Source organism: Macaca thibetana, chromosome X (assembly GCF_024542745.1).
Source record: "Macaca thibetana thibetana isolate TM-01 chromosome X, ASM2454274v1, whole genome shotgun sequence".
NCBI lineage: Eukaryota > Metazoa > Chordata > Mammalia > Primates > Cercopithecidae > Macaca > Macaca thibetana.
This window is the reverse complement of record NC_065598.1, coordinates 71,451,738-71,474,863: the sequence shown is the minus strand read 5'-3', so window position 1 is coordinate 71,474,863 and position 23,126 is coordinate 71,451,738. Positions and strand designations below refer to the sequence as shown.

The 23,126-nt window shown below is 36.9% G+C and overlaps 2 protein-coding genes across 5 annotated transcripts in view; one reads left to right on the top strand and one right to left on the bottom strand.

The window, feature by feature from the left end:
* LOC126946291 (motile sperm domain-containing protein 1-like) overlaps positions 1 to 23,126 on the bottom strand; it is a 415,617-nt gene that overhangs the window by 193,029 nt on the left and 199,462 nt on the right.
* The window catches only part of ABCB7 (ATP binding cassette subfamily B member 7), a 113,228-nt gene that overhangs the window by 42,790 nt on the left and 47,312 nt on the right, over positions 1 to 23,126 (top strand). For 3 of the 4 annotated variants that reach the window (XM_050776334.1, XM_050776331.1, XM_050776333.1), the window contains exons 2-3: positions 8,089 to 8,169; positions 9,935 to 10,021. In XM_050776334.1, the coding sequence (XP_050632291.1) occupies positions 8,089 to 8,169; positions 9,935 to 10,021 (168 nt within the window). The remainder of the gene's footprint in view (positions 1 to 8,088; positions 8,170 to 9,934; positions 10,022 to 23,126) is intronic. The other variant, XM_050776332.1, reaches the window with a different exon arrangement.

Below are 23,126 nucleotides of genomic sequence, written 5' to 3'. Positions count from 1 at the left end.
GTGAGGACAATGTGGTGGAGTTAAGTCCTGGAAGGGCATCTTTGACAGTGCATGGCTTGGTTACTGTGGTGAAGAGATTGGAGAATCCATGGTATGGTGTGAAAGCTTGGGTTTAGCGAGACTCCGTCTCAAAAAAACAAAACAAAACAAAACAAAACAAAAACATATAAGCAGAAATCAGCTACTGTTTATTGTACTTTGGAAAGCGAGCAGATTTTATCAATAATTTGGTTACTTTTTTGTGTATAGAGATTGGTTTTGGGTTGATTTGGTTTTTGGTATTTTGCAGTATACAACATTGTTTTTTTTTTTTATGTTGACACATTATTCTAGCTGTACAACCCACTTATGGCTTAGGGGAAGCTTAAGTATTACTTGCCCTTTTGTTACTGGAAAGGGGTCCTGATCCAGACCCCAAGAGAGGGTTCTTGGATCTCACGCAAGAAAGAATATGGGACCCATCCTTAGAGAAAAGGGAAAGCAAGTTTATTAAGAAAGTAAAGGAATAAAAGAATGGCTATTCCATAGGCGGGGCAGCAGTATGAGCTGCTGCTCGCCCATTTTAATGGTTATTTCTTGATTATATGCTAAACAAGGGATGGATTATTCTCACCTCCCCTTTTAGACCATACGGAGTAACTTCCTGATGTTGCCACGGCATTTGTAAACTGTCATGGCGCTGGTGGGTGTGTAGCAGTGAGGGTGACCAGAGGTTACTTTTGTTGCCAGGTTGATTTTGGTGGATTTTAGCTGGCTTCTTTACTGCAACCTGTTTTATCTTCTTTGTCTTTATGACCTATATCTTGTGCTGACCTCCTGTCTCATCCTGTGACTTAGAATACCTTAACTGTCTGGGAGTGTAGCCCACCAGGTCTCTGCCTTATTTTACCAAGCCCCTACTCAAGATGGAGTTGCTCTGGTTCAAATGCCTCTGACATTTCCCCCCTCCCTTTTATAAGAGAACCCTTAATCCTAAGGGTTGCAGAAGGATAAAGATCCATTTTCTGCAATTTCTTCAGGCTGAATAGGGGCGATGATCTTCCTGCCTAACTGTGAGGGTCTCTTATATTCAGGGTAGAGAGGAGCTCAGTCAGAAAGCATCAATATGTTGAGGGCCATTCATAACTCTTGAGTTCTGACAAAAGGTGATATCTGGAAGATTAATAAGTGTTTAAGACTGAGTAAACTTATTCTGCATTCCTGCACAAAGAGTGCAACAACAATATATTCCACAACAGTAAAGCAAAATAAGCAAAATTATCCCAAGTAAACTAAATTAGAAGGCTTTCAATGAACTGTGCAACTCTTGGAACCAAGCTGATATGGAGTTGCTGATTCCAGTGTGTCCAGAATAGAATACTGATCTTGATTTTTACAATACCCATCCCTCTTGTTTCTTCTGAGCAGCAGCCAGAGATCACTGGTTGGCTCACAGGAACAAGCAGTCAGTCTAAATTGCAGAAAAAACTCTAAAACGATTGTTGAGACTAGAATATAACAACAAGTGTAGCATAGTTCTTGAAACATAATTTTTTCTCTCTCCAGTCTCCAATTTTTACTAAAGATAAATCATGGTAAGACTGATTTACTTTATTATGCTTGGCCTGATTATTTGTATAAATTCCAACAAGAATAATTTTTTTTTTTACGTAGGCTTTTTTTTTTTTTTTTTTTTTTTTTTGAGACAGAGTCTTGCTCTGTCACCTAGGCTGGAGTGCAGTGGCACGATCTTGGCTCATTGCAACCTCCACCTCCTGAGTTCCAGTGATTCTTCTGCCTCACCCACCGGAGTAGCTGGGACTACAGGTGCATGCCACCTTACCTGGCTAATTTTTGTATTTTTATGAGAGATGGGGTTTCGCCATGTTGGGCAGACTGGTCTCAAACTCCTGACCTCAAGTGATCCGCCTGCCTCAGCCTCCCAAAGTGCTGGGATTACAGGTGTGAGTCACCATGCCCAGCCTACATAGGCTTTTTCAATTGGCTTTGATGGAACTCTGCTTCATAAGGAATCTTAGATAAGACTTTTTTTAAAGCCAAGCCCAGTCATGGGTTAGTACCCTCAAATCCCTATCAGTTGATTAAATTCCTTTCCTCTTGAGGTCCCAAGATAATTTGGGGCTCCTGGACCTGTTAGAAAGTGACATTCTTTGCTTACCATAGTTTAGGAACCCTGCACAGGAACTATGTAGACAAGGTATGAGGCCAGTTTTCCCAAGGGGCTTTTATTGACTCTATAAGTCAAGTTAGATTCCTTAAAGGAAAGCATGCCATTGCAGTCAAAGCCTTGGTAAAATAGCCAGTTTCTCCAATTGTGTCCTGTTGCAAAAGAAAACAGTTTATTTATTTTTATTTATTATTTATTCATTTTTGAGACGGAGTCTCGCTCTGTCGCCCAGGCTGGAGTGCAGTGGCGTGATCTCGGCAACCTCCACCTCCCAGGTTCAAGTGATTCTCCTGCCTCAGCCTCCCGAGTAGCTGGGATTATAGGCACCCGCCACCACACCCGGCTAATTATTGTATTTTTAGTAGAGACAGGGTTTCACCATTAGCCAGGCTGGTATCGAACTCCTGACCTCAAGTGATCCGCCTGCCTTGGCCTCCCAAAGTGCTGGGATTACAGGCATGAGCCACCATGCCCACCCAAGAAAACAGTTTCTTATTGCACTTATGCAAATCACTATATTTCCATAAATTAAGAATACTCACAAATATTTTCCAAATTTTAGAGAAATCGGGTAGAGAGAAACATATAGGCTCCAAATTTTGTTTACAGGAGTATATTTTACTCAATTGCTACAAGCTGTAAATAGCTTAAAAGTTTTCTGGACTCTGAAAAATAAAACAAAGGATCAGCAACATTTTAAGCAAAGTAAAAAAGATTACTTCAGTCTTGTATTAGTTCAATACATTCAATTAACTCCTATTCTGTTTGATATTCGTCAACATTTTAGCTCTGCATGAGAGTCCTAAAAGTTTTTTTTTTTCTATTCTAATTTCATAATCTCCAAAGTTATCAGACACCTGCATTTAGAAACACCTGTCAAAGTCCTATAGCTGACTATAAACCACCTTTTGAAGAGGATCAGAACAAGACAACAATTGTCTTGTTGTGTATATTAAAAAGTCCTAGGACAGCCACTATTCAAGGAAGTTTTGGTTACTTCTGTGGCATACAATTGTACATAATAATTATAACTATTAATAATATACACAAAGTTATATCAAGATTATAGGAGTTTTACATAATTTTGGAACAGATACTAGTAACATATGTATATAAATAGAGCCCAAAGAAAGTCAAATACCATTTCATATTTGACATTGCTTCCTGTATGATTTTTATACTAAATGAGCCAAATTTCACCATTGCATTTGTGCATTATTGATGTCAAACCCAATTCCTAACAAAACCTTATAGACATATCTACCCAATTTTAACGTTTGACAATAAGGTAAGATTCTCATAAACCTTTTATAACCCTTTACAAAAATTTTTGTTAAACAGTAGATAAGTGCTCTAAGAAAAACCTGTTGTGCTTTTATTCCAGTGTTCAATTTACGGAAAAACTGAATAATACCCCCTTTAACTTTAGCCAATATGTCACACACGTAATTTTTTTTACAGGATTAATTTTCCACAAACCTTCCACAACTTGCTCAGACTTTCAGCTTTATCCTAACTTAAAACAGTCCTTTAACCCTTTAATCTAGGCAGAAAAATCCATATTTCCATGCCTTCTTGTAATCTTTTACCAAAAACTCATTTCACTTTCTTTACATACCTTGGATGTAAAACTGTTTCTATTTCCCAAAGATTACTTAAGTCATGTGAACTAAAAGTCATTACAATTTTTACTTTTCTGATAAAATGTTTGATCTAAACTCTTGTTATAATCAAGCCAATTAATCAAAGATCTTTTAGATATAAGCATCATACACACAACATATATAAATATCCAGAGAGACAGAAGGTCCTGTAGCTGTAAGGTTCTTCATTCGCCGGTTTTTAAGTTTCTCTTTAAAGCCTGAAGTTTCTAGGGCCTAATAAGCAGGCACAGCTGGAAGGCAAAACAGATCTCCAGAAATTAAGGGTCCCATTTTTATACCAGATTCTGGATCCCAAAAAGAGGGAATCAGCTCATCCGCATGGGAGTGTTAATCTCTCAATGTGGGGTGGGGACATCTCCATACTTCCTAGGTGGCTAAGAGCATGCTTCTCTGATCCAAACCTGCAGAGCTGAGTATTTCCCCATAACTGCCATTAGCTGTCCCCAAAAGTATATTTCCTATTTAGTTATTACACACCAAAGTTCTCTCATAATACAAATTAGTTTCTGTTACCTCCCCAAAAGTAAAAAATGTCAGATAATGGAATACAAAATAGAACAGAGCCTTAGATTTTGAGAGGAATCTATCTATTTATTCCTGAAGTTTCATGAGGAAAACAGAGGTTTATTTCAAAATGGGATCTGTGGCGCTTCCTCTTTTTTCCTAAGGAGTCCCAGGCTGTTAGAACTTGAATATCTGCTTTTAATTAAGCTGACTTTTAACCATAGTGCTCTTTTTTTTTTTTTTAAAAAAAAGGCCTTTTAAATTTCTTATTACCAGACTTTAGCCGGCTGATATTTCTGGCTTTTGAACTTTACCAAAAGTAACTTCACAGGTGCTCAGAGAAAGGAAAAATTCAAGAAAGGCACACAGATAACACAAAGTGGTCATTCCTTAAGCCAGGAATTGAATCCTGCACCCTGGCTGCCATTGTGTTGGCAGAGACCAAAAGAAAGCACTGCCACGTGGTTACAAGGTCAAGCTCCCAAGGATGTGACTGACGAGTTTTCTGGGCTGTCTTGAACAGTAGGTTTATGGGATCCTAAGCCCATGTTCTATCTTAAGGTACTCCTCTTTATGACAGAATGATACAGAAAGACAAATTCATAGCACAAAGTATAACAGATTCACTACAGCTTAAGACTAGCTTCACAAATCCTTTTTCCAATTAATCAAAATTTTACAGAGGAGCTAAACAGTGATTTTTACTATTCATTCAACCAGTTCGCACAGAGAGAGAAAGGAAAGGAAAGGGAGAAAAGTATTGCCTATATTGGGAGGGGAAGGCAAAGAGCTCAGGGAGGCCAGAGAAAGACCTACCCATTGCAGCGACACTGAAGAGTTCAGGTGGCCGCTTGCCGGTAGCGAAGGGATTTTTTCCAGCAGTCCCATCAGCTCTCAAAATGTCCCCATATCTCATGGTCCTATACATACCTAATCCTGTCATCCATAGCCATCAGCAAAAAGTGCAAAACAGATTAATCCAAAGAGAATTGTGGTTAACATCCCATAGTGCCAAACCTGTTCTCAGCTGAGAGGGACTTTACTAAGAGGGGCCTCTAACACCCTAAATCTTAGGAAGGACCCTAACCCTAAAATCTTAGGAAGGACCCTAACCCTAAAAGATCAGCCTTTTATTGAGAGGAACCTTTAACCCTGTCTGTCTTAGGAGAAGCTCTAACACCCCTAAGTTGGGCGTCTAACCAATCCCATTCTTTACTTGCTTATATGCACCCAACCTACCCAAAGTCAACCAATTGGTGTCTGCAGGTGATTTTCCTTTGGGTCAGGGGTCTCTTTAGTATAGTCCCTTCGGTGATCTCTAGAGAGATACTGCTGGACCTCACCACTTACCCAAAGTTAGCCTTTAGGTTGGGGGTTTCCTCAGTATTGTCTCTTCTGTGGTTGCCAGAAAGATGTTACTGGAAAGGGGTCCCGATCTAGACCCCAAGAGAGGGTTCTTAGATCTCATGCAAGAAAGAATTCAGGGTAAGTCCTTAGAGAAAAGGGGAAGCAAGTTTATTAAGAAAGTAAGGGAATAAAAGAATGGCTACTCTGTAGGCAGAGCAGATTTTTATGGTTATTTCTTGATTATGTGCTAAGCAAGCACATAATCAAGGTGGATTATTCTTGCCTCCCTTTTTTAGACCATATAGGGTAACTTCCTGATGTCACCATGGTATTTGTAAACTGTCATGGTGGTGGTGGGAGTGTACTAGTGAGGACGACACAAGATTACTCTTGTCGCTATCTTGGTTTGGGTGGGTTTTAGCCAGCTTCTTTACTACAACCTGTTTTATCAGCCAGGTCTTTATGACCTGTATTTTGTGCCGACCTCATAGCTCATCCTGTGACTTAGAATGCCTTAACCACCTGGAAATGTAGCCCAGCACATCTCAGCCTTATTTTACTAAGCCCCTACTCAAGGTGGAGTTGCTCTGGTTCAAATGCCTCTGATACTTTGGGAGAGACTTGACCTGAGAAGAAAATTTTTTCCTCACTAAATTGATGGTAGATTTCAAAAAGGTGTCTGTCCATTTTGCAGATGTCTGTGTGGTATTTCACATGGAGAGATTCTTCTGCCTTCTTTCAGCTCCACTTTTGAAACGTTACCGAGGAAAAAATGGCCTCAAGGAAACTTTGATTGGAGTTGCAAACTGAAGATTATCTGAGACAGGTCTCAATTTACAGATTTATTTTGCTAAGGTTAAGGACCATGGCATATGACACAGCCTCAGGAGGTCCTGAGAACATATGTCCAAGTTGGTTTGGTTATAGCTTGTGTTTATACAATGGGGGCAGGCGGCAGGGGGGTGGTGCGACTTCCAGGTCATAGGTTGAAAGAGTTAAGCCCTGCCTGAAGAGTTGAATTCAGCATAAAGAAATGCTTGAGTTTGAACAGGGGCTTGTGGAATCCAAGGTTCTTCTCATGTAGATGAAGCTTTCAGGTCACAAGCTTCAGAGATAAAAGATGGTGAATGTCTCTTATCAGACCTTAAAAGGTGTCAGACTTTCCAGAAAAGACTTAGTAAGGGAAGGAGAGTCTCTATGGAATACAAATTTCCCCCACAAGAGACAGATTTGTAGGGCCATTTCAGAATATGTCAAAGAAATTTATTTTGGGATAAAATATTTCGATTTCCTTCAGGGCCTGTTAATCTGTCATATGATACTATAGCAGTCGGGTTGGAATTTGGCATCTCATTGTCACAAATTCTGCTTTGTCAGTCTTAAGATCACTGTTTTAATATTAATACTGGCCAGTTGTTTCTGAACTCCAAAGGGAAGAGGGTATATTGAGGCATGTCCAATTCCACCCCCTCAACCAGCATCAAGGCCTGAACTAGACTTCCAGGTTTCTTTGGGGTCCCCTTGGCCAAGAGGGGGGCCATTCAGTTGGTTGGGAGACTTAGCAGCTTTTTCCTATTGGCTTACAGAGTCCATCATCTGGTTACATAGAATCATTTATCAAAACTCATCTTGTGACTAGTATATAAATTTAGCATTCAGATTAAGACTAAAGACGGCACAGAAACAAGATGTGGAGCATAATGAAATGCAGTAAAGAGAGTTAGAACAAAAGAGTATTTGAAAAGAACATAAAAGCCATTTAAGAAAAATTGGGTTGAAGACTTTAGGGGATTTAAGAAGCGAAGACCAAAAAAAAAAAGAAGAAAGAAAAGAAACAGACAGAAACCAGAAAGAAAGGGGATGAAAAGAAAGTACAATTTGACATTTATAATGAGTAATACAATTTACTTCCATACCTGGACCGCAATTTTATTTTTGGTTTTTTTTTTTTTTTTTTTTTTTTTTTTTTGAGACAGAGTCTTGCTCTTGTTGCCAGGCTGGAGTGCAGTGGTGCGATCTCGGCTCACTGCAACCTCCACCACTCCTGGGTTCAAGCGATTCTCCTGCTTCAGCCTCCTGAGTGTCTGGGACTACAGGTGCACGCCACCATGCCCAGCTAATTTTTATATTTTTAGTAGAGACAGGGTTTCACCATGTTGGCCAGGATTGTCTCGATCTCCAGACCTCATCATCTGCCCGCCTCGGCCTCTCAAAGTGCTGGGATTATAGGCATGAGCCACCAGGCCTAGCCTGTTTTTTGTCTTTTTAGGCATACATTAAAAGCATAATCATCTCTCCAATATTGGCTGTGGTTTTAATTTTATGTATGTTTGTGAACAAAGGAAATAATCTTTGAATATTAAGTGTCCACTCTGAAACTTCTCCCTACTTTTTTTTCCTTGTCAGCAGATCCCAGAGTCATTAAAAAGTATCACATGGCAGAGATTGGGAAAAGGCAGTTCAAGACAGTTCTTAGATGCTGCAAAGGTAAGATTGAGCAAACACATCTACATATAGCTAGGAAAAACCTGTAAGCCCTTGGAGCATTTCCCAATGTATACTACATATTTTACATCTCCCTTTTTGTGTTTTTCTAAATGCTGGCAAGATGAATAAGAATTTATGTTTCTGCTTCTGGAAATACAGAGGAAGTCTTGATGTTTTCTATCCCTGGAAAATTCTATCCGAATCTCTTGAATCAGTGCCAACTAGAGTAATATTTTCAGAAAGCTTTTATAAATGTAATAGCAACTTGTTGACACTTAAATTTATCCTGTTAGTTTATATCTGATATGTGAAATGCTTTATGTTTTTTGATGTTACCAATGTTCAGATAGTAGTAATATCAAGGGATTCTAAGCTTATTAGAGCCCATGAGGTAGGTAGTGCTGAGTTTACATGTCAATGAGGTTATTTTTCATTGCTAATATAAGTGAAAGACATCTTTAAAAATTCCCAGTGCTTTGAAATGAGACCCATAAATCTCTATGATAGAAAAGACTAGAAAATTAGAAGACAGTCTAAATTCTGGGTATTTTGTTTATTTTTTCTTTATGATTAATAATTATTTGCCATTAAGGTATAAGGCATTGTTCTAATTTATGCAGAGGCTGTAGAAATGAATTATATTTTACATTATTAAAGTGTTGAGGGGAAAATGTGCTTAGTCTTCTTATTGTCTATGACACCACTAAGTTGACTTCTATTTTAGTCTTTCGTTTTGTTGAAGACCTCACTATCTTGTGTGGTATTCACCAGACCCCTTGATAAAACTTGTTGCTCAATCTTTTAGAGGAAAAAATGGCACAGAGAGATATTGTCAGACTAAGAATTACCTTTTGATGTTTTCCTTTACAAAGTGCTTTGAGATTATTGATCCAAAAATCAATATCCTGTTTATGGCAATTACTTTTTCTGTCTCAACTGGTGAGAACAAGAAGGCACTTTTTGCTTTTTGTAATTCCATTTTCATAGCTTGGCCCAGAGCTGATATTGTTATGCTATGTATGATATTGGTACACATTTGTGTTTGTAAAGAACTGTGCCTTTGTTCATTAATTATTGATTATTATAGCTACTGAAAAATCATCTAATCCAACAAGTATTGAAACTTACCTTGCCCATGTGGTATGTTCCATGAGAGATACAAAGATAAAAGACACTGTCTCTGATCTTCAGAAATTTATCACATAATAAGAAAGGCAAAACAGTGTATGCAAATGACTACAATATAGGCATAAGACAGACTATGAGATATTAAAAAATACCTTGTTTCTAAATGTATATATGAGCCAGTACAACAAGAAAAAGAATCAGTTGTTTAAAATCAACTGTATTAATTATAAAACAGAAATGTACAGACAAGGAAAGCAAGTGAGATATAAATTAACTGTATATTATACTTGCTTACCAATAATGAAATAAGAGATTATCAGCACTATAGTAGTGAATGACACTGGGAAAGCCAGTGTAAGTCAAATAGAAGTGTAAAACAGGTTAAATCCTTTAAACGTCAGTTTCAAAAGCTATTTAGAGAAAGTGACTTCACTGAGTTTGTTCTATCTTAATATTTTTTATATAAATTTAGCTATAAGTTAATTGTGGAGGTGTTTTGCTTTACTATGCCAGACTAAATACTATACCTGTGAATTTGTTTTGGAAACATTCATTAGATTAGACAGTTTAAGCCAGGTTTTGAAACATCTGAAATTCTGTAATAGCTAATGGACTGCTTGGTATCATCTTCAATTAGGCTCTCCAGGTATGGCCACTGATAGAAAAGAGGACATGTTGGCATGGTCATGCAGGAGGAGGACTCCACACAGACCCAAAAGAAGGGGTAAGAGCCTGTAACAAATAACTGGAAATTCTTAATGATTGTCCTTGCACAGAAGATATATGTATTTAAGATTATAATATTCTAGAATATTTTGATTGACTCATCTAATTGCATGTTCTCTAATGAAAAAAATCATATTCATTGACCATAGTTTATAGATGATATTTTCTCAGACTTAAAACAAAGATTTATGATTGACTAAAAAAGAAAAGTTATTTGTCCACCTAAATGTTTTAGTTCTTTAAAATAGCATCAGTTGAGGTTGTTATGTAATCTAGCCTTATAATAAGTATAAGTAGGCCAATTAGATTTAGCACCTAAAAAACAATTTTGTGTGTGTATGTGTTTGTGTGTGCGCGCGCGCGTGCTTCAGGGTTAATGTTTCCCCTTCTATACACTTAGAGAAATCCTAAAATACCCCCTAGTTTCATGGTAAATCCTCTATCTACCTGATCCACCTAGTTATCCATATTCTTTATCATTATTATTATCGTTATACAGCCATGCTAAGCAGTAGGGCTGTTGAAATAGAAAGACTTGCACTATATATTTTTTCTCAGTAAGTGAAAAATGTCACTGGAATACTGTTACACAGTATTACATCTGGCCCTTTTTCTCTGAGCTTGCCTTTATTTTCTTCCTCCAGCTTGACCCAGTCAGTATATGCATGTTATTTCTAAGTAGAAATGATATTTTCAGGGTTGGTGGTCAACTGAACAAATTTTATGTAACAGTACTCTTTAAATTGTAGAGAGAGAAGTAAATGTTAGTTATTTTTTTGATAGGAAGTGATTGGCAGGAAACAGTTTTCAGTGCTTTTTTCCAGTCTTCTTTGTTTCCTAGTACAGTTCTTTCAAGGAACTCAAAACACTTCACATTAATGTTTCTGTCCCATTTTTGAACATTATTATCCTTCATAGCTGATTTTTAAAACAGCAAAATGTCATAAAATAAAATTTTAAAAAATTAACCCAAATAGTAAGATTTGTTCATCCGTGCATTAGTTTTTGGTATGATATTTGCCAGTTTTCAGGATCATCTGTCACCAAGGCCTCTTAAGGATAGTTGCTAATAATATTCTAAACACAACCAAAAATAAGTTGACTTAATAAAGAGAAGCAGCTACTTCTTTTAGGCTCAAGCACTATAAACTTCAAGACAGTTTCTTTCTGCTCCAGTAAAATAAAGCAACACTCATTGTAATACTTTAGTCTGTAGCCCTTTGTTTTCCCTTGCCATCTTTGTATTAGTTTAGCCTTTGTATCTAAATGGAATCATAGAATCATATAACTTGGAGACCATGTCAGAAAAGAAATAGTATGGAGTCGTAGTTAAGAGCTTGAGCTCTGGAGCCAGACTGCCTGGATTTGAATTGTGGCTCCATCACTTGCTAGTAGAATGACCTTGAGCTGGTTTCTTAATCTCCGTATGCTTCAGTTTCTTCATCTGTAAAATGAGGGTGATAATTTTGAAGGGGATTTAAATGAGTGAACTCCTCACACCATGTTAAAGCTCTTAAATAGTGCTTGACACATAGTGAGTGCTCAATAAATATTAGCTGCGGTTGTTATAATGTGAGATTGTAAGTCCTATCCTCTACCCTAATCCATTTATTTAAAAAGTATATATTGAATGCCTTCTTTGCGCTAAACTCTGTGTTAAGTACTGGAGATATACAAGACAAAATCTCTGCTGTCTAGAAACTTAACAACATGGCAGAATATCTAAACTGCCATGTAGAAGTTTTATCACTGTGACAAATAATAGATTTGACCTCATAACCAACTGAAATCTGTAGTGCTTTACTTTTTGTGTGCTTGTTTATAGAGAAGGGATCTCTCTATGTTGCCCAAACTGCTCTCGAACTCCTGGGCTCAAGCAATCCTCCCACCTCAGCCTCCCTGAGTAGCTGGGACTACAAGTGTGCACCACCAAACCCAGCTTTGCTTCACTTTTTATTCATATGTGTGTTCTTAACAACTAACAATCAGTATTAATAATGCTGCTTGGAAGTTATTTAAATCATTCATTTATATAGCATGGGATCATAAAGGGTTTGTGAAAAAGGAGTGGCAATTTCAGTATTTGAAAACTCCTGTTTTTAAAGTAGATGTATTAAGAAATTGTTTTATAATAGAATCCCCAGATTTTTAAAGGATTTTGGAGCTTTATTCCTGCATTTAAATTTTTATTTATATGCTGCTTTGAAGAGGCATCTGCTAGTAAATTTAGTTAGCCATGTACTCTTAATAAGGACACAAATAATGAAGACCTTAATGAAAGGATTCTTTCTGAGATTTTGCTTGACATACTCTTTTTTTATGTTAGAAACACATTCTTATTGATTGGACACAGTCAGAAGCTGGTAGTTTTTAAACAGAAATTTTCACTTAAGCAATCGGAGAGCTTGATGTAATCAGAAGAAGTGAAGCAGTAACTTGGAATATTAAAAATTGGTATTAAAACTTGGAGTAACTTGGAGGACTAAAAATTGGAAGATTGGGAAGAGGCTTGTTAAAATGAGTGGACACATTAGACCAGTGGCCAAGCATACCTGGATGGCATGGTGCAGCTGAATTCTAGCTCTGATTTCATACATAATCAAGTAGCCTTATGATCTTCATTTGATTTCTAAAATTGTCTTTCCTTTGGGATAGAAAATTCATTGACTGGCCAACTTGAATATCAGTCTGGCGGGTAGTTCTTTTTATTGTAAATTATTAAATGGACTGTCAAATACAAATCCATCTAATATGTAGCATAATCCATTTAAGGAAAGGGTCTAATCACCACTGAATAAGTTCTTCATTGAAGTTTCAGACCAGCAAAGCTCGGAAAACAAACCCTGAAGTATAATGTAACAAAAATTGTAAAGCCTTTCCTGACAACTCATACATATTTTCTTCTCTTATCCCAAATTCACTATATGTGTATCTCCAACAACACAAGAAAAATTTTCCAGTTACACTCTGGATTTTTTAGACATCGACTGAACTCGCTAGTTTTTGACCATCTTTTTATAAATCCATTGTTATCCTTAATAATATTGAAGTGGTTTGTTCCTTTTATTGCAGTTGTTGGGTTGAGGGGAGTTCTTTCTCTCTGGATAGTTGACTTATCCCTGAAATTATGGATACTTTCAAATTTTCTTCTAGATTGGTTTTTTAGGGAGAAAACATTCAGCCTATAGCTCATATTTTTACAAAACAACATTCCAATTTTTTTTTATGTTTTTTAGTTCCTCACTACAAGTTTTGTCCCCAAGTAGTTTCTTTCAAAATCAGTCCCTTGATTCTATGAGGTATTACATTTCTTGCTATTAGAATTTAGGAATGTCTGTAAAACCAGAATTCTTAGAGAAATTCCTTATCAGCTAAGGAAAAGGTGATTCTTCTACCTTTATCAAAAGATCATTTTTTTTCTTACTCTTCATTTTCTTATCAAGGGCCACTGGGCCTCACTCCCTTGAAAAGAATGAGCTGCGGGTAGAAAAATAGGCTGTTGCTTCAGTGCTTGACCTTTCCTGGCAAGAAATAGAAACTTACCCACCTGAGAAACAGAACATGTATTCAATTTATTAATATACGGTTATCTTTAATATCTGAAAATTCTACCAAATGAGCTGCTCCAGATGTTTTGGTTTTTTATTCTCATGCCTTGTCTACATCGTTATTAGGTATAGCTGTTCACTTGTAGTACATTTGGCCATGAGGCAGTACTTCTCTTCCTCAGATCACACTGTCAAATTGAGCACTGTCAATTCATAAGAAGTATAATTTGTGGCTTTCCAGTTACACCCTACTGAGTTTGGTACTTCCAGTTTTATTTGTATACTTATTTATTTATGTATTTGTTTTTGACCCACCATACTATGATTGTGCTATTTCATTGTGTACATGTTCCTTTCATTATTTCTTACCTGTCCAGCCTCATGAAGCTTATGAAGCTATATGTTAATACCAAATAAGTAAATATTTTAAAATCTGTCAAAAGTTGTGATGATTTAATCAATTATTAGGCATTGCCTCTAGGATATTAATAAGAATTTCCCATCACGTGTTTGAAAATACATACATTAATTAATTAATGGAATAAGTATTCAGTGAGTGTTTCTGATACCAGTCAAGTTTCTTTTTCTTCTGATTTTTTCACTTGGGCCACCTCGTTTTCAGTTGCTTTCAGCTTCTGTCACAGCCCTCTGTCTTTTCTGAACTTTTTCTTCTAAACTCAGTTTTGAAAAAAAAATAAATAAAATTTTGTTACTATTCAAAGATCTTAGTGACTCTATCTGAATTTATTACTTTGTTATCATTGTGGTTTTTTTTCCCCTGAATCTAATTGCTTCCTTTAACTATGACTATCTAATTCCAATATATAGTTGAGATCTTTCTAAAAACTTTAATTCCTCATACTAATAGAGTACTAGTTTTACATTGTAATGGGGCTTTAAATTTGAGGCATATTGTATATATTCTGATAGCAGAGGAGGAACAGGTTCTCACCGAGGACGTGCTATAACCACTTCTTGACTACTGCCTATGTTCGGTAAGTCCCTGGGACTGTGCAGTCGGCAGGTGGCCAAGACAGCCAGGCCCGCATTCCTTGCCAGCCAGGCCCATGTTCCTCCTCTCTGGGCAGCGACTTCCCCCAGGCCTTGCGTGGGTCCAGAGGTGCTGTCTGTGAGTCAGGAACTAGGGTCAAAAACCTTAGAAGTCTGCCAGGTGTTCTGTTCTACTGAGGCTGAGCTGGCATTCATACCACAGGATGCAGTCCTTCCCACTCCTCTCCCCTTTCCAAAGTCAGAGGAGCCTCACTCTGTACCCACAGCCACCACAGGTCATGGGGAGTACTGCCAGACTACCCCCAATGTCCCCTTGAGGCCCAAGGGCTCTTCAGTCAACTTGTGGTAAATGCTACCTGACCAGAGACTCACGCTTCAGGGCAATGGGCCCCCTTCTGGCCCAGGGCAGGTCTAGAGATGCTGTTCAAGAGTCAAATCCTATAATCTGGTACCATCAAGTGTCTGCTTGGTGCTATACCCCTTTGTAGCTGTGCTGGTACCTAAGGTGCAAGCCAAAGTTCCCTTTACTTTCCCCCCTGCTTTTCTCAAGCAGAAGGAGCTTTGTACCTAGCCACCACGGGTGGCAATGTACTGAGTCTTACCTGAAGCCAGCAATTCTCAGAGGCTCACCTTTGATGTAGTAACTGTGTATCACTTCTGGTTATTCAGGGCCCAAGGGCTCTTCAGTTAGCAGGTGATGAATATTGGTAGGACTGAGTCCTTCCCTTCAAGGCGGTGGATTCCCTTCTGGCCTAGGGCGTGTCTAGAAATGGATCCAGGAGCTAGGGCCTGGAATGGGGCCCTCACAACTCTGACAGTTGCCCTATCCTGTTGTTGCTTAGCTGATATCCAGGATGCAAGACAAAGTCCTCCCCACTCTTCCCTCTCCTCACATGGAAGGAAGGGATCTCTTTGGGAGCAGTGGCTGTGCAACCTGGGATTAGGGGAGAGTGATGCCAGCACTCCCTTAGCCGCCCTAGCTGGTGTCTCAGTAGATTGTGTGCCCCTCGCTGTCAGCCCACCATCTCTGACAGTTCAGTACTAGGATTCACCTATTAGTTGCAGTCTTTATGGCTTAGACTGCCTTTCAAGCTTATTTAGAGCACAGAGCACTTTAGCCTGCAGTGGCAAGGTTTATGGGATCGATTCCCTTCTGGCTAGGGCTGGTTTAAATGCTTCCTCTGTGGGCAGGCATTAGCTGAGTTTCGCCCTGTTTCTGGTTTTCCTTTCTGCTCTAACAGGACAGCACCTGAGTTTAGCACCTCACAGTTGCAGTGCTCTCCCACTCCCAGCACACAGAGATGCTCTCCACACCACACCACTGCTTCTGCGGTGTTGGGGAGGGGTGGTGTCAGCAATTCAGGACTGTTTTTTCTGTCTCTTCAGTGACTCAGCAATACGGCGTTAAAATCAGGTACTATGAGGGCTCACCCGATTTTTGGCTCTTACGAAGGTGTCTTTTCTGTGTAGATAGTTGTTAAGTTGATGTCCTTTAAGGGAGGGGGGATGATTGGTGGAACATTATAGTCCACCATCGTGCTCTGCGTCCCTTGATGGTACTCTATACCACATACTCTTTATTCACTCATCCGTTGATGGACATTTAGGTTGATTCCATTACTTTGCTATTATGAATTGTGCTGTGGTAAACATGAGTGCAGGTGTCTTTTTTATATAATGATTTGTTTCCCTTTAGGAAGATACCCAGGAATAGGATCACTGGATTGAATGGTAGTTTTATTTTTAGCTCTTTGAGAAATCTCCATACTGCTTTCCATAGCGGTTGTACTAATTTCCATTACCACCAACAGTGTATAAGCATTCCCTTTTCTCTACATCTTCACCAACTTCTGTTGTTTTTTAATTGTTTAATAATAGCCATTCTGACTGGTGTAAGATGGTATCTCATTGTGATTTTCGTTTGGATTTCTGTGATGATTATCGATGTTAAATATTTTTTCATATGTTTGTTGACTGCTTATATGTCTTCTTTTGAAAACTATCTGTTCGTGTCTTTTGCTCACTTTTTGGTGGAGTTACTTGCTTTTTTCTTGTTGAGTTCTTTGAGTTCCTTTAGATCCTGGATATTAGTTCTTTGTTGGATGCACAGTTTGCAGATATTTTCTCCCATTCTGTAAGTTTTCTATTTACTCTGTTAATTATTTATTTTGCTGTGTAGAATCTTTTTCATTTGAGTTCCATTTGTCTATTTTTGCTTTTGTTATCTGTGCTTTTGCAGTCTTAGTCATAAATTCTTTGCCTAGGCCAATGTCTAGAAAAGTTTTTCCTAGGTTTTCTTCTAGGCTTTTTATAGTTAGACCTTAGTTAATTTTTGTTTTTAGTGAGAGATATGGGTCCAGTGTCAATATTCTGTATGTGGCTATCTGATTTTCCCCACAGTATTTATTGAATAGATTGTCCTTTCCCCAGTATATACTTTTGTCAACTTTGTCAAAGATCTGTTAGTTGTACATATGCGGCTTTCTTTCTGATTGATCTATCTGTGTATTTTTACACCAGTACAGGCTGTTTTGGTTATTGTAGCCTTGTAGTATAATTTAAAGTCAGATAATGTGATACCTCTTTATTCTTTTTGCTTAGGATTGTTTTGGGTATTCTGGCTCTTTTTTGTTCAGTATGAATTTTAGAACAGTTTTTTCTAATTCTGTGAAAAATGACATTAGTAGTTTGATAGGAATAGTGTTGAATCTGTAAATTGCTTTGGACAGTATGGTCTTTTTAACAATATTGATTCTTTCAATCCTTGAGTTTGTTTTTCTATTTGTTTGTGTCTTCTATGACTTCTTTCATCAGTGTTTTATAGTTCTTCTTGTAGAGATCTTTCAACTCATGGGCTAAATGTATTCCTAGATATTTTATTTTCTTGTAGTTATTGTAAATGAGATTGAGCTCTTGATTGGTTCTCTGCTTGGTTGTTATTGATGTATAGAAATGCTCATTTTTGTACATTGATTTTGTATCCTGAACTTTACTGAGGTTATTTATCAACTCTAGGACCCTTTTGGAGGAACCTTTTGGAGGAGTTTTCTAGGTGTAAGATCATATCATCAGCAAAAAGAGATAATTTGACTTCCTGTTTTCCAGTTTGGATGCTTTTTATTTATTTCTCTTCTCTGATTGCTGTAGCTAGGACTCTCAATTAGATGTTGAATAGAAGGGGTTGAAAGTAGGCATCCTTGTTCTATTCTCGTTCTCAGGAATGCTTTCAAGTTTTCCCCATTCAGTGTGATATTGGCTGTGGGTTTGCTATATGTGGCTTTGATTATTTTGAGGTATATTTTTTCTATGTCTAGTTTATTGAAGGTTTATGCTGGATTTTATTGAATGCTTTTTCTGCATCTATTGAGATGATTTTTGTTTTTAATTCTGTTTATGTAGTGAATCACATTTATTGCTTTGCATATATTCTTGCATCCCTGGAATAAAACCCACTTGATCATGGTATATTATCTTTTTGTTGTGCTGTTAGAGTTGGTTTACTGATATTTTGTTTAGGATTTTTACATCTGTGTTCATCAGGGATATTGGCCTGTAGTTTTTTGTTTTGTTTTCTTTTGGGTTGTTTCCTTGCCTGGTTTTGGTTTTAGGGTAATGCTGCCTTTGTAGAATGAGTTACGGAGGATTCCCTCTTGCTGAAATGTTTTGGAACAGTTTCAGTAGGATTAGTGCCAGTTATTTATATGTCTCATGGAATTTGTGTGTGACTCTGCCTGGTTCTGGGGTTTTTTGGTTTGTTTGTTTCGAGATTTTTTATTACTGATTCAATTTCGAAACTCATTGTTGGTGGGTTCTGTATTTCTGTTTTTTTCCTCATTCAATCTTGGGAGGTTGTACATTTCCAGAAATGTATCTATTTCCTCTAGGTTTTCTAGTTTGTATGCATAGAAGTGCTCATAGTAGTCTCTGATGATATTTTGTATTTCTGTGGTATCAGTTGTACGTCTCCTTTTCCATTTCTGATTATGCATATTTGAATCTTATATTTTGTTCTTGGTTAATCTAGCTAGTGGTCTTTCAGCTTTATTTATCTTTTCAAATAATCAATCTTTCACTTGTCAATAGACACAGGAAGAGCATTTGATAAAATTCAAAATCTCTTCAGAATAAAAACTCAGCACAGAAGGCATAGAAAAACTCAACATGATAAAAGCCATATATGACTTACCCACAGCTAACAACATGCTGAATAGGGAAAAGTTGAAAGCCTTTCCACAAAAAAAAAAAAAAAAAAAAAAAAAAAAAAAAACTGTAACAAGACAGGGATGCCTGTTTTCACCACTCCTATTCAACATGGTACTAGAAGTCCTAGCCAGAGCAATCAGGCAAGAGAAACAAATAAAAGGCATCCAAATTAGGAAACAAGTCAGATTGTCCCTCTTAGTTGATGATATGATTTTATATCTAGAAAAAAACTAAATACTTCACCAACGAAACTTTTACATCTGATAAATAAATTTGGTAAAGTTACAGGACGCAAAATCAACATACAAAAATCAGTAGTCTTTCTATACACCAATGGTGAAATCATTAAGAAAAAAATTAAGAAGGCAATCCCACTTATAATAGCTACCAAAAAAATACTCAGGATTAAACCTAACCAAGGAGGTGAAAGATCTCTACAAGGAAAACTATAACATCATTTTTCACAGAAATAGAAAAAAGAATTCCAAAATTTGTATGGAACCAAAAAAAGAGCCCATGTAGCCGAAGCAATCCTGAGCAAAAAGAATAAAGCTAGAGACATCACACTACCTGACTTCAAAATATATTATAACACTATTGTAACAAAAATGGCATGGTATTGGTATAAAAACATATGTAGACCAATAGAGCAGAATAGGGAATCCAAATATAAATCCATGTATTTATAGCCAACTGATTTTCGACAAAAGCATCAAGAACATACATGGGAAAAGGACACTCTCTTTAATAAATTGTGCTGGCAAAATTGGAGTCTGTATATAGAAGAATGAAACTGAATCCCTATCTCTCACCATGTACAAAAATCAACTCAAGATGGATTAAAGACTTAAATGTAAGACTTGAATCTGTAAAACTACTAGAAGAAAAAATAGGGAAAATACTTTAGGACATTGGTCTATGCAAAGATTTTGTAGTGAAGACCTGAAAAGCAGATAACAAAACCAAAAATAAACAGCTGGGACTATATTAAGCTAAAAAGCTTCTACACAGCAAAAGGAACAACAGAGAGAAGAGACAACCTGTTAAATGGGAGAAAATATTTTCAAACTTCATCCAACAAGAGACTAATATTCAGAATATATGAGGAACTCAACTCAATAATAAAAAAAACTCAATTAAAAAGACATTTCTCAAAAGAAGACATGTTGATGGCCAACAAGTATGTGGGAAAATGTTCAACATCACTAATCACCAGGGAAATGCAAATCAAGACCACATGAGATATCCTCTTCCCTCAGTTATAATGGCCTTGATTAAAAACACAAAAAATAACAGATATTGGTGAGGATGCAGACAAAAGGAAGCTCTTATACACTGTTGGTGGGACTATAAATTAGTACAGCCATTATGAAAAACAGTATGGAGATTTCTCAAAAAACTGGAACTGGAACTACCATATGATCCAGCCATCCCACTACTGGGTATTTATCCAAAGGAAAGGTAATCAGTATATCAAAAGGATACCTGCATGTTGTATGTTGATTGTAGCACTTTTCACAATAGCTGATACGGAATCTTAAGTGTCCATCAATGGGAAATTCGATAATATAAATGTGGAATACTCTTAGTCTATAAAAAAGTGAAATCCTGTCATTTGCAGCGACATGGATGGAACTGGAGGTCAGTATGTTAAGTGAAATAAGTCAGGCACAGAAAGACAAATATCACATGTTACCTAGGAAAGTTGATCTTATAGAGGTAGAGAATAGAGTGATAGGTATCAGAGCCTGGGAGGGGTGTGTGGTTAGGCGTGGGAGATAGAGGGAGATTGGTCAATGGGTACAAACCTACAGTTAGATAAAAGGTGTAAGTTTTAATGTTTGATAGCAGAGCAGGGTGACTATAGTTAGCAATAATGTGTATTTCAAAGTATCTGGAAGAGAGAACTTAAAATGTTCCCAACACATAGAAATGATAAATACTCAAGGAGATAGATACCCCTAATACTCTGATTTGATCATTACATATTCTGTACGTTCAACAAAATATCACGTGTACCCCATAAATATGTAAAATATTATGAATCAATTAAAACTGTGCCTCGGACTCTGAGGTGCCTCTTTGATTTGGTCTCCACTTAAATGCATTATTTTTCGAACTTTATAGTTTATCAAAACTAATGGAATTCATGTACTTTACAGCTTAATGGACTCATAATGGATGATTACGTAACTTCAGAACCCATTTTGTTAAAAGAAGTGACATTTTATGCACTATTAAGCCAACTAGAATAATTTTCTTGCTCTTAGCCATAACTTCACTGTGTCCTTATTGAAGAAATTCTGGGATGTGTTGTAGAAGGTTTTGATAGAAGAGAGTGTTTCTAAAGATACGTGAAAACAGGGCCTTTTTCCATTATTCCATCAAGAAAAATAAGATAGACAAAACTCATGAAATGGGAAAGTGGTTGAAATGCCCTAGTTTGTGTTATAATGCTTTAAATTATATTTATTTCATAATAGTTCTATTGGGAAAGGGAATTTTAAAATTACTGCCTTCAAAGGCCTTACCAGTTATAAGAGCATGTATATGTGTGTGTATAAAATAAAACGTTAAGAACTATACTTTCACATTTCATATTTTTGTCATCTTAAGTATTTAAAGCAGTTCAGGAAGATAACCCTTGTGTTTTTACAATATGAACAATTTTATTTCTAATACTTTTTATGCAATAAACTGCCTAAAAGACTAGAAAAGTAGTTTGCTGAGTCCTAGAGGGATAACTATAATGTAAAACTAACCTGTAGTATATAAGGTACTGTCCTGGGCCTTGACAGTACCTTATATACTGCAGGTTAGTTTTATATCATATGTTGACAGTTTCCCCCAATTCCTTTGCAAATCTGCTCAAAATTATATAACTTCCCTCCTTAACCCCTCTGAATATATGTGAGTTATAAAAAGTAGAAGCAAGCCAACAACAACAAAAAAAAAAGTCATAAAAAAGTATCAATGATTCCACCCACTCGCAGCTACTGTTATTGACACTTTTGGTGTAAACTCCTACGTATATCACATTTTTTCCCACAAACATATTTTTTTCACTCTGCTTTTTTCATTTAAGACATTCCTCTGTCACTACGTATATTTCTGAATGGCTGTGTTTTGTTATATGTGTTCACTCTATTTATGCTGTTCTCCAACATGCATCATTTAGGCTGTTTCCAATTTTGTTTCTATTAAAACAGAATTGGTATAAACAACCTTATAGCTAAATTTTCATTCCGTTATTCAACAGGTATTCATTAGGTACCTATTGTATGTCAGTCACTGTATTTGGCTTTGAGTTACAACAGTGAGCACTACTATTAGAGTGATTACTCATGTGGAATGTGCAGGAGAGCAGATATTAATCAAATAATTGTACTGCTGTTTATGTAGTTTATAACTGAAATGGATACTGTGAAAGAAAGGAATAATGTACTGTGTGAGACTAAGGCAAAGGACCCTTATGGGCTGGGGAAGGCATTATTGAGGAAATGCTATTTGAGCTGTTGATCAACTAGTTGAAAGAGGTTGAAGGGACCACAGGGGAAGGTGTTACAGAGAGATTATTCCAGACAGAGTAGACATTACTGTGTAAAGTCCCTATGACAGAAAGGATTATGGCATGTTTAAGGAACTGAAAGAAAGGCAGTGCGGCCTAAGCACTGAAAGCAGTGGTATAAAATATAACTGGAGAGGTATTCAGGGGCCAGACCAAGTAGAGCCTTATAAGCCATGTTACAGATTTTAGTTTTTATCCCGAGAATGATAGGCTACTGCTTAAGGGTTTTCAGCTGGAAGGGAAATCTGATTGCAGGGTGAACTTACTAGATAAGGGCAAAGCAGATGCAGGGAGATCAGTTAGGAGATTGTTGCAGTGGTTTATGCGATAATTGATGATAGCTTAGATTAGGTTTATGGTTAGAAATGGAAAGAAATAGATTCAAGAGATTTTTAGGAGATAAAATTGATTCAACTTAGAGCATATTTATAAGGGTTTTTTTTTTTTTTTTTTGGCATAAATTCCCAGAAGTAGAATTCTTGACACAAAGGGCAATATTATTTTAAAAGCTTGTAAACGATAGCAAATTGCTCTCCAGAAAAATTATTTCAGCGTATTCTCCATTAACAGTGTATTAGACTGCTCATTTTCATATGCCCTCAGCAGTAATAAGCAGTATCTTTTTTTTTTTTTTTACTCTTTTCTTTTTATTTTCAGTGTTTTTTGGGTATGTTTTATTCTTTTTAATATCTTTTCCAGAAATCAAGTTAATATTTTAATTTTTAAATGGGGATTGTTTTGCCAACCATAATAATATAGTAGTTTTAGAATAT